At 40.8% G+C, this 13,163-nt stretch overlaps 1 protein-coding gene across 1 annotated transcript in view; it reads left to right on the top strand.

The window, feature by feature from the left end:
* Positions 1 to 13,163, top strand: part of Prdm10 (PR domain containing 10) — a gene marked incomplete in the record, with an annotated part of 74,090 nt that overhangs the window by 58,140 nt on the left and 2,787 nt on the right. Inside the window, 8 exon segments of the mRNA XM_013511217.1 lie at positions 873 to 1,052; positions 2,016 to 2,126; positions 3,086 to 3,286; positions 4,087 to 4,230; positions 4,630 to 4,800; positions 6,557 to 6,697; positions 7,727 to 7,940; positions 11,957 to 12,060. Coding sequence (XP_013366671.1) covers positions 873 to 1,052; positions 2,016 to 2,126; positions 3,086 to 3,286; positions 4,087 to 4,230; positions 4,630 to 4,800; positions 6,557 to 6,697; positions 7,727 to 7,940; positions 11,957 to 12,060 — 1,266 coding nt within the window.

Here is a 13,163-nt window from a genome sequence, read left to right as displayed (position 1 = left end):
ACTGCCACTGCGCAAAGCAAAGTCTCTGTACCAAAAGGTGGGAAGAACTAGTCTTGTAGAAAGATTACAAATCTTTACAAAGTTAATAACAGTTTAATGATATTTCTAAGAGCAGTGAGCTCCACTGCGTTCCATCCCCAAGACAACCACAATATTATTTTATTTTTACTCATTTATTTTATTTATTTTATTTTTTGTGGTGGTCTTGAGGATGGAACTCAGGGCCTTATGCTTGCCAGGCAAGCACTGAGCCACTGAGCTGCACCCCTTTTGAATTTCTTTTTATTCAGGATGGGTTCTGCCGAATGTTCTAAGGATTCACATCAGCATGGATTATTGTATTATCAAAGTAGGAACAAAGCTGGACGCAGTGGCACATGCCTGTATACACTATAGTGGACAACGCAGTTGCTTAAATGTTTAAATCCATGATGTGGGAGACTTGAGAGAGATTCTTACTTGAGTTCACTTGGGATTTTGAAGAACATCATGTTTGTTGTAAAGTGTGGGAGTTGAGTACACATGGCTTTGTAAATCCAATATTACCTGTCACTTGTTATCAATTTGTCTTGTACCAAATTTATTCTGCGTACCCTTGGATCATGTCTCTCAAATGTAAAGTCTTTCTTCTAAAAAAAAGAAATCAGTACCATTCATATTTAAACCCAGGCTCACTGAAAGTGCCTGTGTGATGCTAACTAGTGATTTCTAACTCCTTTGGACATGCTCTTAATGTCTCAGCACTCCAGTAATTCAGATGCCTCTCACTGGGCTATGATGACTGCTCATTTGGTTGATTTTAAAAAATTATCCCTTTGGTTAAAATTTTCTACCCCACTCCTATACCCTTTCCAAAAATTCTCTCCAAATAGCGAAAAGACAAACTGCGGGAACACATGCAAAGGATGCATAATCCTGAGAGGGAGGCCAAGAAAGCTGACCGCATCAGCCGCTCCAAGACCTTCAAACCTCGGATCACGTCCACAGACTACGACAGCTTCACGTTTAAGTGCCGACTGTGTATGATGGGCTTCCGGCGCCGGGGCATGCTGGTTAGTGCCACATGGCAGCTTCTCGTCTCCGAGCTCCCCTCATTTCTGTCAGTGATGGTGGTGGCTTTGGTGTTGTGCTCTGTCCTAAGTTACATGTGTCAGTAGGTTTCTCTGTCTGGAGGAAGAAAAAGACACTCCCCAATTTAGAGTCTTATCTTTCCCAATCTACCTTTGCCCTTCTGTACTACTTTTCAGGTGACCTCTTCAAAGAAATGATTTCCCACCAGTGCTTTGCTGCCAGAGATGAAGTCCAGAGCCTTGCGTATCCTAAGCCTGTTCTCTTAAGCTACAACCACAGTCCCCTTCCAGTTTTTATTACTACTTTTGTTTTTCTTCACTCTTTTAAGTCTTTCTGCTCCTGTCCTATTTTACTTTCCTCTTCTCTTTTGTATTCCTGAATATACTTTCTGGTGGGGTTTTTGTCTTCTGTCTGTTAGTGATTCTTTTTCTCAGTTAGGAAACAGCAGTAGAAGGAAACTTTCCCTCAGGACTAGGTGTGTGGTTCCAGGTCAGTGGAAACATCAGGACACCCAGTTCACTGCTGTCAACTTAGTTTGACCTTGTTACAGTTGCAGAGTATATTTCTTCCAAGAACTAGAAAGTCATAGAGCAGTATCTAAAATCTAGAGCCTTACTTTGTATCTCATTCAGTTCTCAGTCAGGCACAGACACTAAATAATGAAGGACAGTTTAAGTCAGGACAATTCACCCAAGAAATTCTGTTAGTGTAGTTCTCCTTTTTTCCAACAGTAGTTCTTCCAGGCAAAGACTGTTAAAGGGACCCACAAGACCCAACTCACCTTTGCTTATTTGCTGAATTCCTTTTTACTCCTGTCTTCCGGGCAAATGCCTCATTCTTTTGGGGTGTTGCTTCAGAGAGTTTCACCCTCTAGCACTCATTGTCAGAGGCATTTGTTTATGCTGAGGTTTCTTCTCATTTGTTTTTTTGTTTTCCCACATTAGGTAAATCACTTATCAAAGAGGCATCCAGACATGAAGATAGAAGAGGTGCCAGAGTTAACGCTACCCATCATAAAACCCAACAGAGATTACTTTTGCCAGTATTGCGATAAGGTAAAAAGCAGCACATCCGTGCTGGCATGCCACTGTGGGAGCCCTGTGTTGAGCCAGTTTGTCTGCATGGGTAAACGAGCCCCAGATCCTGCAGTTACTCTGAGCAGATGGTTTCCTGCTCCTAGTAGTTTTCCATGCAGGCAAGAAAGGGATAGAAATGCGGCTCATTTTAAGTAACGTTTCTTCTTTTTAATTTGTTGGTTTTGTTTTCTTTTAGTCCCTTCTCTGTGTGACTTTTTTTTTAAAAAAGAGACGTATTATCAAGAGCCTAGTATATGAATTTATTTTAAATTCCTAAGCTGTAAAATGAATGTTTATCATTTTACTTGTAAAATATGTGGTAGATTTGGAGTTTCTAGAAGATTGAGCAGGATGTAAAAAAGTTTCAGGGGGTAGAGTACTCTACTTGTATTATTCTAGTCTTTTTTGTGTGCAGTTACCAAAAAAGATAGAAAATACTATATTGTTTCCATATAGGAATGCCTCCTTATGTAATATAGCAATGTCAGCTTAAAAGTAAGACTAATATCTTTAACATAGAATCTTCACTAAAGGTGCTAGTGGCTATTCAACTTACCATTTGGAAGATTCTTGGTTCCTAGTACTGAATTACGTATATCATGTAAGAGCTTTTACAGACAGGTGAAAGGATGAACTGGCCTTACAAACAACTCTTTTTCTATGTATGTTTCCCTTTTAAACTTTCAGGGAAAGGGTATATTTACAGTTATTCTCTTAGGTATATACACAAAATTGAAGGGAGATACTTAGCATTATCTGTATTATGTTCTGACTTTATTCTATTTATAGATAATCCATATTGTCCTTCAATATCTTTTATTTTTGGCTACAGCCATGTTTTTTTCTGATTTCCTTAGAATGAAATTGTTAGTTTGCCCTAAGCAAGAAATTGAAGCTGTACATATACTGTTTTCATCGCACCATATTTGAACTTGCAGGTTTATAAAAGTGCCAGCAAGCGTAAAGCCCATATTCTGAAGAACCATCCAGGAGCTGAGCTCCCACCAAGCATTCGGAAACTCCGCCCTGCAGGCCCTGGGGAGCCAGACCCCATGCTCAGCACCCACACGCAGCTGACGGGCACTATCGCTACCCCACCCGTCTGCTGCCCACACTGCTCCAAGCAGTACAGCAGCAAGGTAAGCACCTGCTCCTGACCACAGCCTGCAGCGGAACCTCTGTGCTGTCCTGATAGCAGACGGCTTCTCATCCGACGGCTGGGTGGCTTCTCGGAACTGATGGGGGAGTAAAAGAGACCTTATCCCAGCCCCTCTAAGTAGGGAATGCAGCAAAGAACATGGAGAGGATATTACGGGCTCCTCAGAATGAGCGCCATCTGGTAGCCCAAGCATGTGACTCTTCTCCTTTGCCCTTGGCCCAGTGAGGGTTGGAACTAAAACAGTCATTCCTGAAAAGGGAGGGTTTTTGCTGTAGGGAATCACAACTGCTTATTACAGGTATTACTGGGCTGGGGGTGCTGTAAGGTTTTTAGACCTTACCTGATGTATAGAATGAGGGGAGCCTTTACTCCCCACTCCTATTATACCCTTGCATTGCTTTTTGGAAATGCAGGGATATGGTCAGGATTGTTCTGATTTTTAATTTAGTTTTAATTAATTAACTTAAGAGATGGAGTCTTGCCCAATTTGGCCCTGAGCTCCTGAACTCAAACAGTTCTCCTGCCTCAGCTGCCCAAGTAACTGAGAGTACAGGTGTGTGCCATCCTGTCCAGCAGATCTACCTATGTATTTAGTTAGTAGTACTGGAGATCTAACTGAGGCCTTTGTGCATGCCAGGCAAACACTTTACCACTAAGCTATATCCCCAGTCCTGATTTTTTATATTTTTTTAAGACACAAAATAAAAAGCTTTCTAATCTTTGGAAGATTGAAAATAATTAATTTCAGTAAACATTCCTGGTCTTGCCTGAACTTTTCAGACCAAAATGGTGCAACACATTCGAAAGAAGCACCCCGAGTATGCCCAGCTTCCCAACACCATCCATACCCCACTGACAACTGCAGTGATCAGCGCTACCCCGGCTGTGTTAACGACAGACAGCGCCACTGGAGAGACTGTGGTGGTGAGTGCATGACAAGGAAGAGTGTTTCATTCCCGCTGCTGTTCGCTTCACTGTCAGTGTCCTCCAGATCTATAAACAATGAAGCCCTGCCGGCCTTGGGATTTAACTGGCTGCAGGTGGAACCCACTTTCCTGCAGCTTGCCACAGATGCGTTATGGTTGTGATTGGTCTCCTGGTCAGTGCTTTCCAAATTCTCTGTCAAGGGCATAGCAAGAGATTTTCGGTGTTGCCTCTGTACTGAAGTATTGTCAGAACCTCTAGGGCAGCTCCACGGAGTCAGGGATAGCCACTCATTGCTAATTTGCGGTTCCATTGGCATAACAAATGAAATTTTAGTAGCCACCCAGCTACCTACAGTAGTGTTACCAACTAATAATGTATCCTGCGTGATTTTTCTAGACAACAGACCTGCTAACTCAAGCAATGACAGAACTTTCTCAGACCTTAACAACAGATTACCGAACACCACAAGGGGACTACCAGAGAATTCAGTACATCCCGGTGTCTCAGTCCACATCTGGTCTCCAACAGCCTCAGCATATACAACTTCAAGTGGTGCAGGTGGCCCCGGTATGGTGTGATGTTTCTTTCTTTTTGCTGTTGTGAATGCCATTAGCCGAGCTTCCAGAAAAGCACCTGGCTCTCAGAGCTGGAGCAGGGCTCCACATGACGTGCTTCTGCACAGAGGTTCTGAGGGCCCGACATCTGTGAAATAATACCACCTCCGCCTCCCTTCCCGGGCTGACGTGGTCTCTGGGTGTGGCAATGTAAGGGCATTTCTGCCTAGGCTCCAGCACATACAGTCACCCTGTGCTATTGCACAAGTACTAACAACACCTCTTACTGAGCCTTATCTAAATCCTTACCCTTTTTAGTAGCTTGACCACTTGGTGATGAGCCAATTTGGTAAATCCCTAGCTGGGCATCAAATGACTTATATCAGTAAGAAGTTATAAAGAATATTTTATTTCTTGAGTAGCAGTAACGTCTTAGTACAGAAGTACAGTAACTTCCATTCTTTTGCCAGATTATGAATAGCTCATTCTTACTGATTAGGGACCTAAAAAAAAGGAATGCTCCCAGGACTGTTTTTCATTTAATTATGCTGTGAAAAAGTATACTCAAGACACAAATGAACAAATTTGCTGCTTTGAAATAAATTTGCCTAAAAAATTAAAACTAACATAATTTTAAACTTACAGAAATTGGGAATTGTCACTGTTGTTGATAGTTGTTCACTCTGTCTCATTTTCTTATGGGAGAGTTCTTAGCTTTAGGCTTCAAGGGAGTGAAGAGGCCCTGCTATTGCCTAGAAACATGAGGAATATGCACCTTGCTCTGGATAAAGGGGCCATAATTGGCCATGTCTGCTATAGACAAGACTAGGGGCCACTGTCCTAGTGGGTCACTAGTGACAAACTAAAAGCAGATTCTCTGCTTTGATCGCCTAACTGATCGGGTGGAATGCCCCTCAATCTAAGTGAAATTTGAGGAAATGATTGTTGATTCCTGAGGGCTTCTGGTGCAGCTTGTATATCCTAGGAAACATTTTCCTTTTCTCTCCTCTTCCAGAATGTTGCAAGCATCTGCTTGAGAAGCACACAACTTCAGACTGTCTTTCTCTCTACCCTTGGCCAGTTTGGCCTTGGTGCGGGTCCTCTGGGAATGCAGCTCTGGGTCTGAAGTTCCCTCCATGCTTCTCTTGCTGTCACGATATTGAATTTTTTAAAGTATTCAAAATGATCCTGCTTCTCTAGAGGAGGGGTTGGCACACTTTCTATAAATAGGTCAGAGAGTAAATAGCTTGGACTTTGCCTTTTTGTGTCTGTGGCACAGCAACTTGATTCTTCCTGAGAGTCGAAGGCGTGGCTTGGGAGGGGAGGCAGCAGGGGGCGGAGAGTGACCAACGTTGCTGGGGCCAGCAGGGCTCCAGTTTTTCTTGCCTGGGGAGCTGTGGAGGCAGAGGAGCACCTGAGGTTCCTTGGCCTTGTGGACTTACTTTTTGCTGGCCACTAGGGGGGATTTAAGTTAGGGCCTTCACACTGAGCTACATCTGCAGCCATTTTTAATGTTTTTAATTTTTAATGTTTCATTAATTTTTAATGTTTATTTTGAGACAGGTTCTCACTAAATTGCTAAATTGCCCAGGTTGGTTTTGAACTTTAAATTCTCCTGCATCAGCTTCCCAGAGTGCTGGGATTACAGCCTTATGCTGCCATAGCCATTTCAGGGACATTGCTTTTTCTCTGATCTTTCTCTCTGTAAGGATTTTCCTTGACCTCAGTCAGTACATATTTGGTTTCTGGGCCTGTTTTTCTCTCTCCAGGCCACATCCCCTCATCAGTCTCAGCAGTCTACTGTGGATGTGGGCCAGCTCCATGATCCTCAGACCTACACACAGCATGCCATCCAGGTGCAGCACATCCAGGTTACTGAGTCTACTGCCTCGGCCCCAGCATCATCCCAGGTACACTGCAGAGCGGTGCATGTGGCAGCAGTGAAGATGCCATCCCTGACCACTGAGGTGGTGGTGTTCACTGTGGACACACTTGCAATGTCATTAGAGTCCCCATCCCTATAGAATCCTGTGATATGATACCCTACCAATAGCATCAGCCTTGCTTCCTATTGCGATTGCTATACTGGAACGCTGACTTTATGGAGTATTACTGTGTATTATTGTGTTTGTAGGATTGAGTCTGTTTCTGAAATACATAGAGAAATGTGGGGATTCAGAAGAGGAAGAGAATATATGTAGTTAGGGCATCAAGAAACATCTTTGAAGTTGTGATCTTTGAATTATGTCTTAAAGCAAGAGCAGGGTGTTGACCTGGTGTTTGAGGGAGACATTATGACCTAAATAAGCCTTCAGTGTGATAAAAGAGAGAGATGGGAAACTGTGGAATATTTATGGGAAATTGTGAGTTGATTCTGTTGGGAACAGGAAGTAATACTTGGAAAGGAAGTTGGAAAGGTAGTTTGGAATAGGATTGTGGAGAGCGTTGAATGACAGAAATGGAGCATGAGCTTGTCCTGCAGGGAGGAGGAAGCCTCTCCTCAGGATGTCTGCCTGTGTGCCCTGCTTAACTCATGACTCGGGTGGGAGTATCCAGTGCAGTTCAGTGGAAATGGTGACACTGGGATGATTTCCATTCATTTTGCAGATTAGCCCTGTGACATTGGCAAGTTAGTTCACCTCTCATTTTTAAAAATCTGTATAATGTAAACAGTTATACTTTCATGCATTATGTTTCAAACAAGTTCATGAAAGTTAATTTTTTGAGTACTCTGACAGGTAATCCTTAGAAACAAATGAGAATTTCAGAATTATAATGGCATTTCATTAATTTGATTCTTATTTGATTATTACTACCCTAGTACCAGTACTTTCGGTCTTATAATTCATATCAGTCTGCGTTATTTCTTCTGTTATTTGTGAGTCCTACATCTATTGGAATTTCTCAATTTCCTGCCCTTGCATCCTCCTTTCCCCTAGGTAGCTGGGCAGCCCTTAAGTCCCTCTGCCCAGCAGGTGCAGCAGGGGCTCAGCCCCTCGCATATTCCTGGCAGTTCTTCATCACAAGGGCAGGCCCTGCAGCAACAGCAGCAGCAACCACAGCAGCAGCAGCAACCACAGCAGCAGCAGCAGCAGAGCTCCTCGGTACAACACACATACCTGCCCAATGCTTGGAACTCCTTCCGTGGCTACTGTGAGTAAGGAAAAGGGGACAGCACTGTGCAGTTCAAGGATGTGGGATCCCAGCCCTGTGTCTTAATTTAATCAGCTTTATGATAGGTTTTTTTTGGATTAAAATATCAACTAGCCATTTTCTTTTTGGTTGTTGTGTTTTGTTTGTTAAGGTCTCACTAGTTCAGACTGGCCTTGAACTCACTATGTAGCCCAGGCTGGCCTGAATTCATAGTGATCCTCCTGCCTCAGTATTCCGAGTGCTGGGATTACAGGCATGGCAACTGGCCATTTTTTCACACCTTATTGCGTGTATTTGAATAAGTTTTATGACAAACCTCAAGGCTAAGGCCTTGTTTTGATCTCAGAGAGGCAATATTTTTAGAGACATCAGGTAATTTTCCAAGGGAAGTGCAACTAGGTGACTTATATAGAATAAATAGAGGATATGTTGATGCTAATGACTCATTTCTTCTACCAGTATTTATTGAATGCTTCTGTATTCATCTCTATGCTTGACCCAATGTATATGAAGATTAATATTGACATTAATATCCATAATACCACAAAATAGTAATGTTAGCCAACTTTCATTATGCTCTTACTATATGCCAGGAATGATTCTAAACCACATGTATCACATTCAGCATTTACAAAACCCTATAAGATAAACACAATTATTATTCACAATTACAGATAATTTAGGATTACAACTTGTCTGAGGGACATAGCTAGTCGGTGGGGAACTGGAACCTAGGGAATCTGGCTGGCTTCAGAGCTTATATTCTATAAACTACCTTACTGTGATGCCTCTCTATGTCATGGAACTGTCTTATTTTTCCATTAATTTTGAAAGATAGTTTTGCAGGGTACATCAGTCTGGGTTGGAAGTTGTTTTCTTTCAGGCTTTGAAATATTTCACTGCAAGCTCTTCTTGACTTGAGGGTTTGTGTTGAGAAGTCTGCCGTGATTCTTATGGGCTTTTCTTTATAGGTGATCTGTTTCTTTTCTCTAACAGCTTTTAATATTCTGTTCTTGTGTTATGCCTCTCTAATAAGACAGCGTTTGGCTGAAATGGATCACCATCTAACAGAGGAGGTACATAAATGAGTAGTTGAGTCCAAAATCCTAGGTCATTGCTATGGATTCAGTATCTAGTTGGCTGCCAGAAGTCAAGCAAGTAGAAATCTTGGTTGGGATGAGAACCTGGGCTATAAGACTAGATAATATGAAACCTTTACCACTGAAGATGTGGGAGGGGAGGGACAGGAATAGAAGTAACAGGCTTCCATAGTGGTAAGTAGGACGAGTAGGCACTAAGTGAGAAAGAAGTAGTATTGATTTATTTGGTGGGGGGATCTGTCTTTGTTCTGATTGACCCTTGGCTGTGTTATGTAGACTTGCTATAGAGTCAGATTCAAGTTCTAATGTGTAGTTATTTGTGTGATCTGTTCACCTGAGTATTGGTGGCTTCAGTGAGGGCTGAGTATAGTTTCTAGCTAGGGAAAGACTCTCTTACTCATAATAAATACCAGTAGAATTTATACTCAGTTTAATCCCTGTGAAATAAATGGAGTCATGAAGATACCCATGGCAGTAATAGTATGAGTTAACATTCCAAAATGAAGATTCTGGAACTGAAGTTTTTCTCTTAGGAAAAAATTCCAAAATTATGCAAAAGTAGAAAGAATGAACAGTAGTATAATGAATCCTCTATTCTCATCATCCAGTTTCAACAATTAACTCACATCTTTTCTCAACTCTATCCTGCTATCCTCTCCCGTCTTCCAACTGGATAATAATCCACTGTATCATTTCCATCCATAAATATTTTATACGTATATTTAAGAATATTTTTTTTGGGGGGGGGTGCTAGGGATCAAGCCTAGGGCCTTGTGCATGCTGAACATGTGTTCTGCTATTGAGCTACATCTCCAGCCCAAAGACTAATTTTTTTTAAAATACACTATTATCACACCTAAAAATAAATGCAATTCTTTATCTACAAATATACTTCAAAATTAATGAGTATTGTCTCAAAGTTTTAAAAATTGTTGGTTTGATCAAATTGGGCTCCAAGTAAGGATCATACTGCAGTTGATTATGTCTTCTGAGTACTTTTTATCTGTGTTCACTTTCTCTTATTTTACATTGTCACTTCTGTGTTGAAGAAAATGAGTCATTTGCCCTACAGTGTCCACTTCCTGCATTTTGCTGAGGCATCCTCATGTTGTCATTTAACATACATTTTATATCCTGTAGACTGGCAATTAGGTCGGCAGGTTTGGTAAGGATTGGGTTCAGTTTTTTCCCACAAGCTTCTGCAGAGCTGATGTGTGTACTTCTATCAAGAGGCACATAATATTTGGTTGTCTGTTTTTTATTAAAGAAAACTTTCCCTTAGCAATGAGATTGCTTTGAGATATACTTTGTATAGAATGAAGTCTTTTTTTTCTAAGAACTTTTTTTTGTGGGGGGCGGGTACCAGAAATTGAACTCAGGATCTTGTGCTTGCCAGGCAAATGCTGTGCTGCTGAGCTATATCCCCAGCTTCAAGAACATTTACATCTTTTTAATTAGATTAGCTTTACAAGCAACTTGAGAGCTCTTTCATAAGGAAACACTGCTTTTCAAATTACACGACTATGTAGTCTATCTTGAAATTCTTTGACAAAGGTCTGTGTTTCACAGCTGGTTAATGTGTTGAATAAACACAGTATTATGAAGCTTCGTTTTTAACCAGAATGAATACATATAGGCCACAAATAGTTTTAAATTTTGGTTTAAATAGTATTGCTTGGTGACAAGTTAATGGTCCCACTAATATGAAATGAATAGATTTTAAATGGATAGTAAAGAAATGGCTGTCCTAATTTCTGAATCTTTTCACAATGACCTCCAAGAAGGTGTATAAATTTCTCCAAAAAATATACAGTGTAAACCCTGTCAGCAGACATGATGTTCCAGGCTCATCTTGTACAGCTTCTGCCCAGTCAAGTAAGTGTTTTGCTGTGGCTGCTTGGAATTGGCTGTTTCCCCAAAAGTCTCTCAATCCTTTTAATCCAAAGGGCCATTTAGAGACTGTGAAGAGGATGTTAGGGTGACCTTTGTTTTTATTTTGGTTTTATAAACTTGTGATGAAATAACATTCAAGTTGGGTCTACTTGTGGCTATATCTGTGCCATGAAGTCATATCTGAGTACAAAAGATGAAAGTATTGAGCCAGAAAGGTCAATCTTTATGACTTGTTCCAGTTTTTTTTAAAAAATGTTAAATTCTTATGTTTGTAGATATTCAAAAGCCACATCTGGGTGGGGAAGCATTGTTTCTGATACTCTGCAGCCTCTTTTCTCAGCTGATTAGTTCTTAAGAGTCCCTTTAACCCTGTCAGGAAAGCACAGCATCATAAGACTCTCACAGCAAATAAACCCATAGGAAATGTCTCAGTGGGAACATGGCGACTGGTTAGGCACACAGTCCTCAGCCTGCATTGGTTTGATTTAGGATTGTTTTGTTGTTACTTTACATTGGTATAGAAGCATACTCATAAAACCATTTTGAATTTTAGCTGTTGTTATTTTTGTTTTGAGACAAGACCTACATATGTTGCTCAGTCTGGTCTTGAACTCCTGGGCTCAAGGGATTCCCCTGTGTCAGCCTCTTGAGTAGCTGGGACTACAGTTCTCCACCATGCTCAGCTGTTTTCTAGTTTTTGCTTTCAATACGTTGTTAATTAACATGAGCTACTGAATACTTTTTTTTTTTTTTTTTTTTACATAACAGACCTTGTTTTAGATTATTTTTCCCAACTATAGGCTAATGCAAGTGTTTTGAGTACATTCAAGGTAGACTAGGTTAGGCTATGATGTTTGGAGGTTATATATAGTAAATGCACTTTGGAGTTAATGATATTTTCAACTTAACAATGGATTTAATTGGGCTGTAACACCATTATATGAGTAGAGGAGCATCTGTATTTGTTTCTAGAACTTATATTAAGTCTTAGATCCCTGAACCGTATATGTTTCCTTTTTTCAGCATCTGAGATTCAAATGATGACCCTTCCCCCAGGTCAGTTTGTGATTACAGACAGTGGTGTGGCAGCTCCTGTCACCTCGGGCCAGGTGAAGACAGTTGCTCCGGTAAGCTACCCTGCCCATGTGGTACCATGTTGGAACCCTTGCCACAGTTTGGTTTTTGTGACTGGTTTATTTTCTGGTTTCTCACAGAGATTCCTTGAAATCTGGGTCTTTATCCTTTTTTGGGGAGACTGGACTGTGGTAAATGCTCAGTAAATACCTGTTCAGCTAGTAACTACAAGCAGTCCCCAGATCCATCTGGATATGATCACCTTTTTGTGTGTTTCTTGGAAATATTAGAGTCCTCAACATCACTGGTCTTCAAGTGGTCTGGGAAAGAATAATACAGGGATTACAGAGCTATTTTAAACAATGCACCCACTCCAATATGTAAAACATTGCTATATATTATCTTGTCATATTTAACTTGGGAAGATACAATGTTGACTTTATCTACTGCTTATGTTTTTATCTTTACAGGTTTATTGTGACCTGCCTCTAAGTTTTTAGAAGACAGAGTATATAAATTTCCATAATATTGTGACCTGCCTCTAAGTTTTTAGAAGAGAGTATATAAATTTCCATTAAAAAATACTCTTAAAGAAAAGAAAAATACTTTGGGGTGGGGAGCATGTGCTTAGCATGTGTAAGTCTCTGGATCCCATCCCCAGTAGCAAAAAAAGAAAATAAAAAATTGTCTTGGATGAATGAGCTCTGGAGATCTCATGTACAACACTGCGACTGTAGCTAATAATGTATGGTGTACACAAAAACTGCTAAGAGAATAGATCTTAAATATTCTTACCACAAAAAATAGAAAATATGTGAGGTGGTGGATATATTATCTTGATTTAATCACTTCACAATGCATCACATATCACATCATCATGTTGTACACCATAAATACAGATACTTTTTGTCAGTTATACCTTAATAACACAGGGAAGAAAGCAGAACAATACTCTTAAGTGGCTTGGGATGTTGGAATGTTCCCTGGGAAAGATTATTTCCCAAGAGGCCTCAGAGGGAAGCAGAGTAGCCTAGTGGCTTCAAAAACCTGATTTTCGGGGGCTGGGGATTTAGCTCAGCGGCACAGCACCTGCCTGGCAAGTGCAAGGTCATAAGTTCAATTCCTAGTACCGGAAAAAAAAACAAAAAAACCCAAA

The sequence above is a fragment of the Chinchilla lanigera genome, unplaced genomic scaffold, assembly GCF_000276665.1.
Source record: "Chinchilla lanigera isolate Chin_1 unplaced genomic scaffold, ChiLan1.0 scaffold00011, whole genome shotgun sequence".
Lineage (NCBI taxonomy): Eukaryota > Metazoa > Chordata > Mammalia > Rodentia > Chinchillidae > Chinchilla > Chinchilla lanigera.
This window is presented reverse-complemented; position numbering and strand designations above follow the sequence as displayed.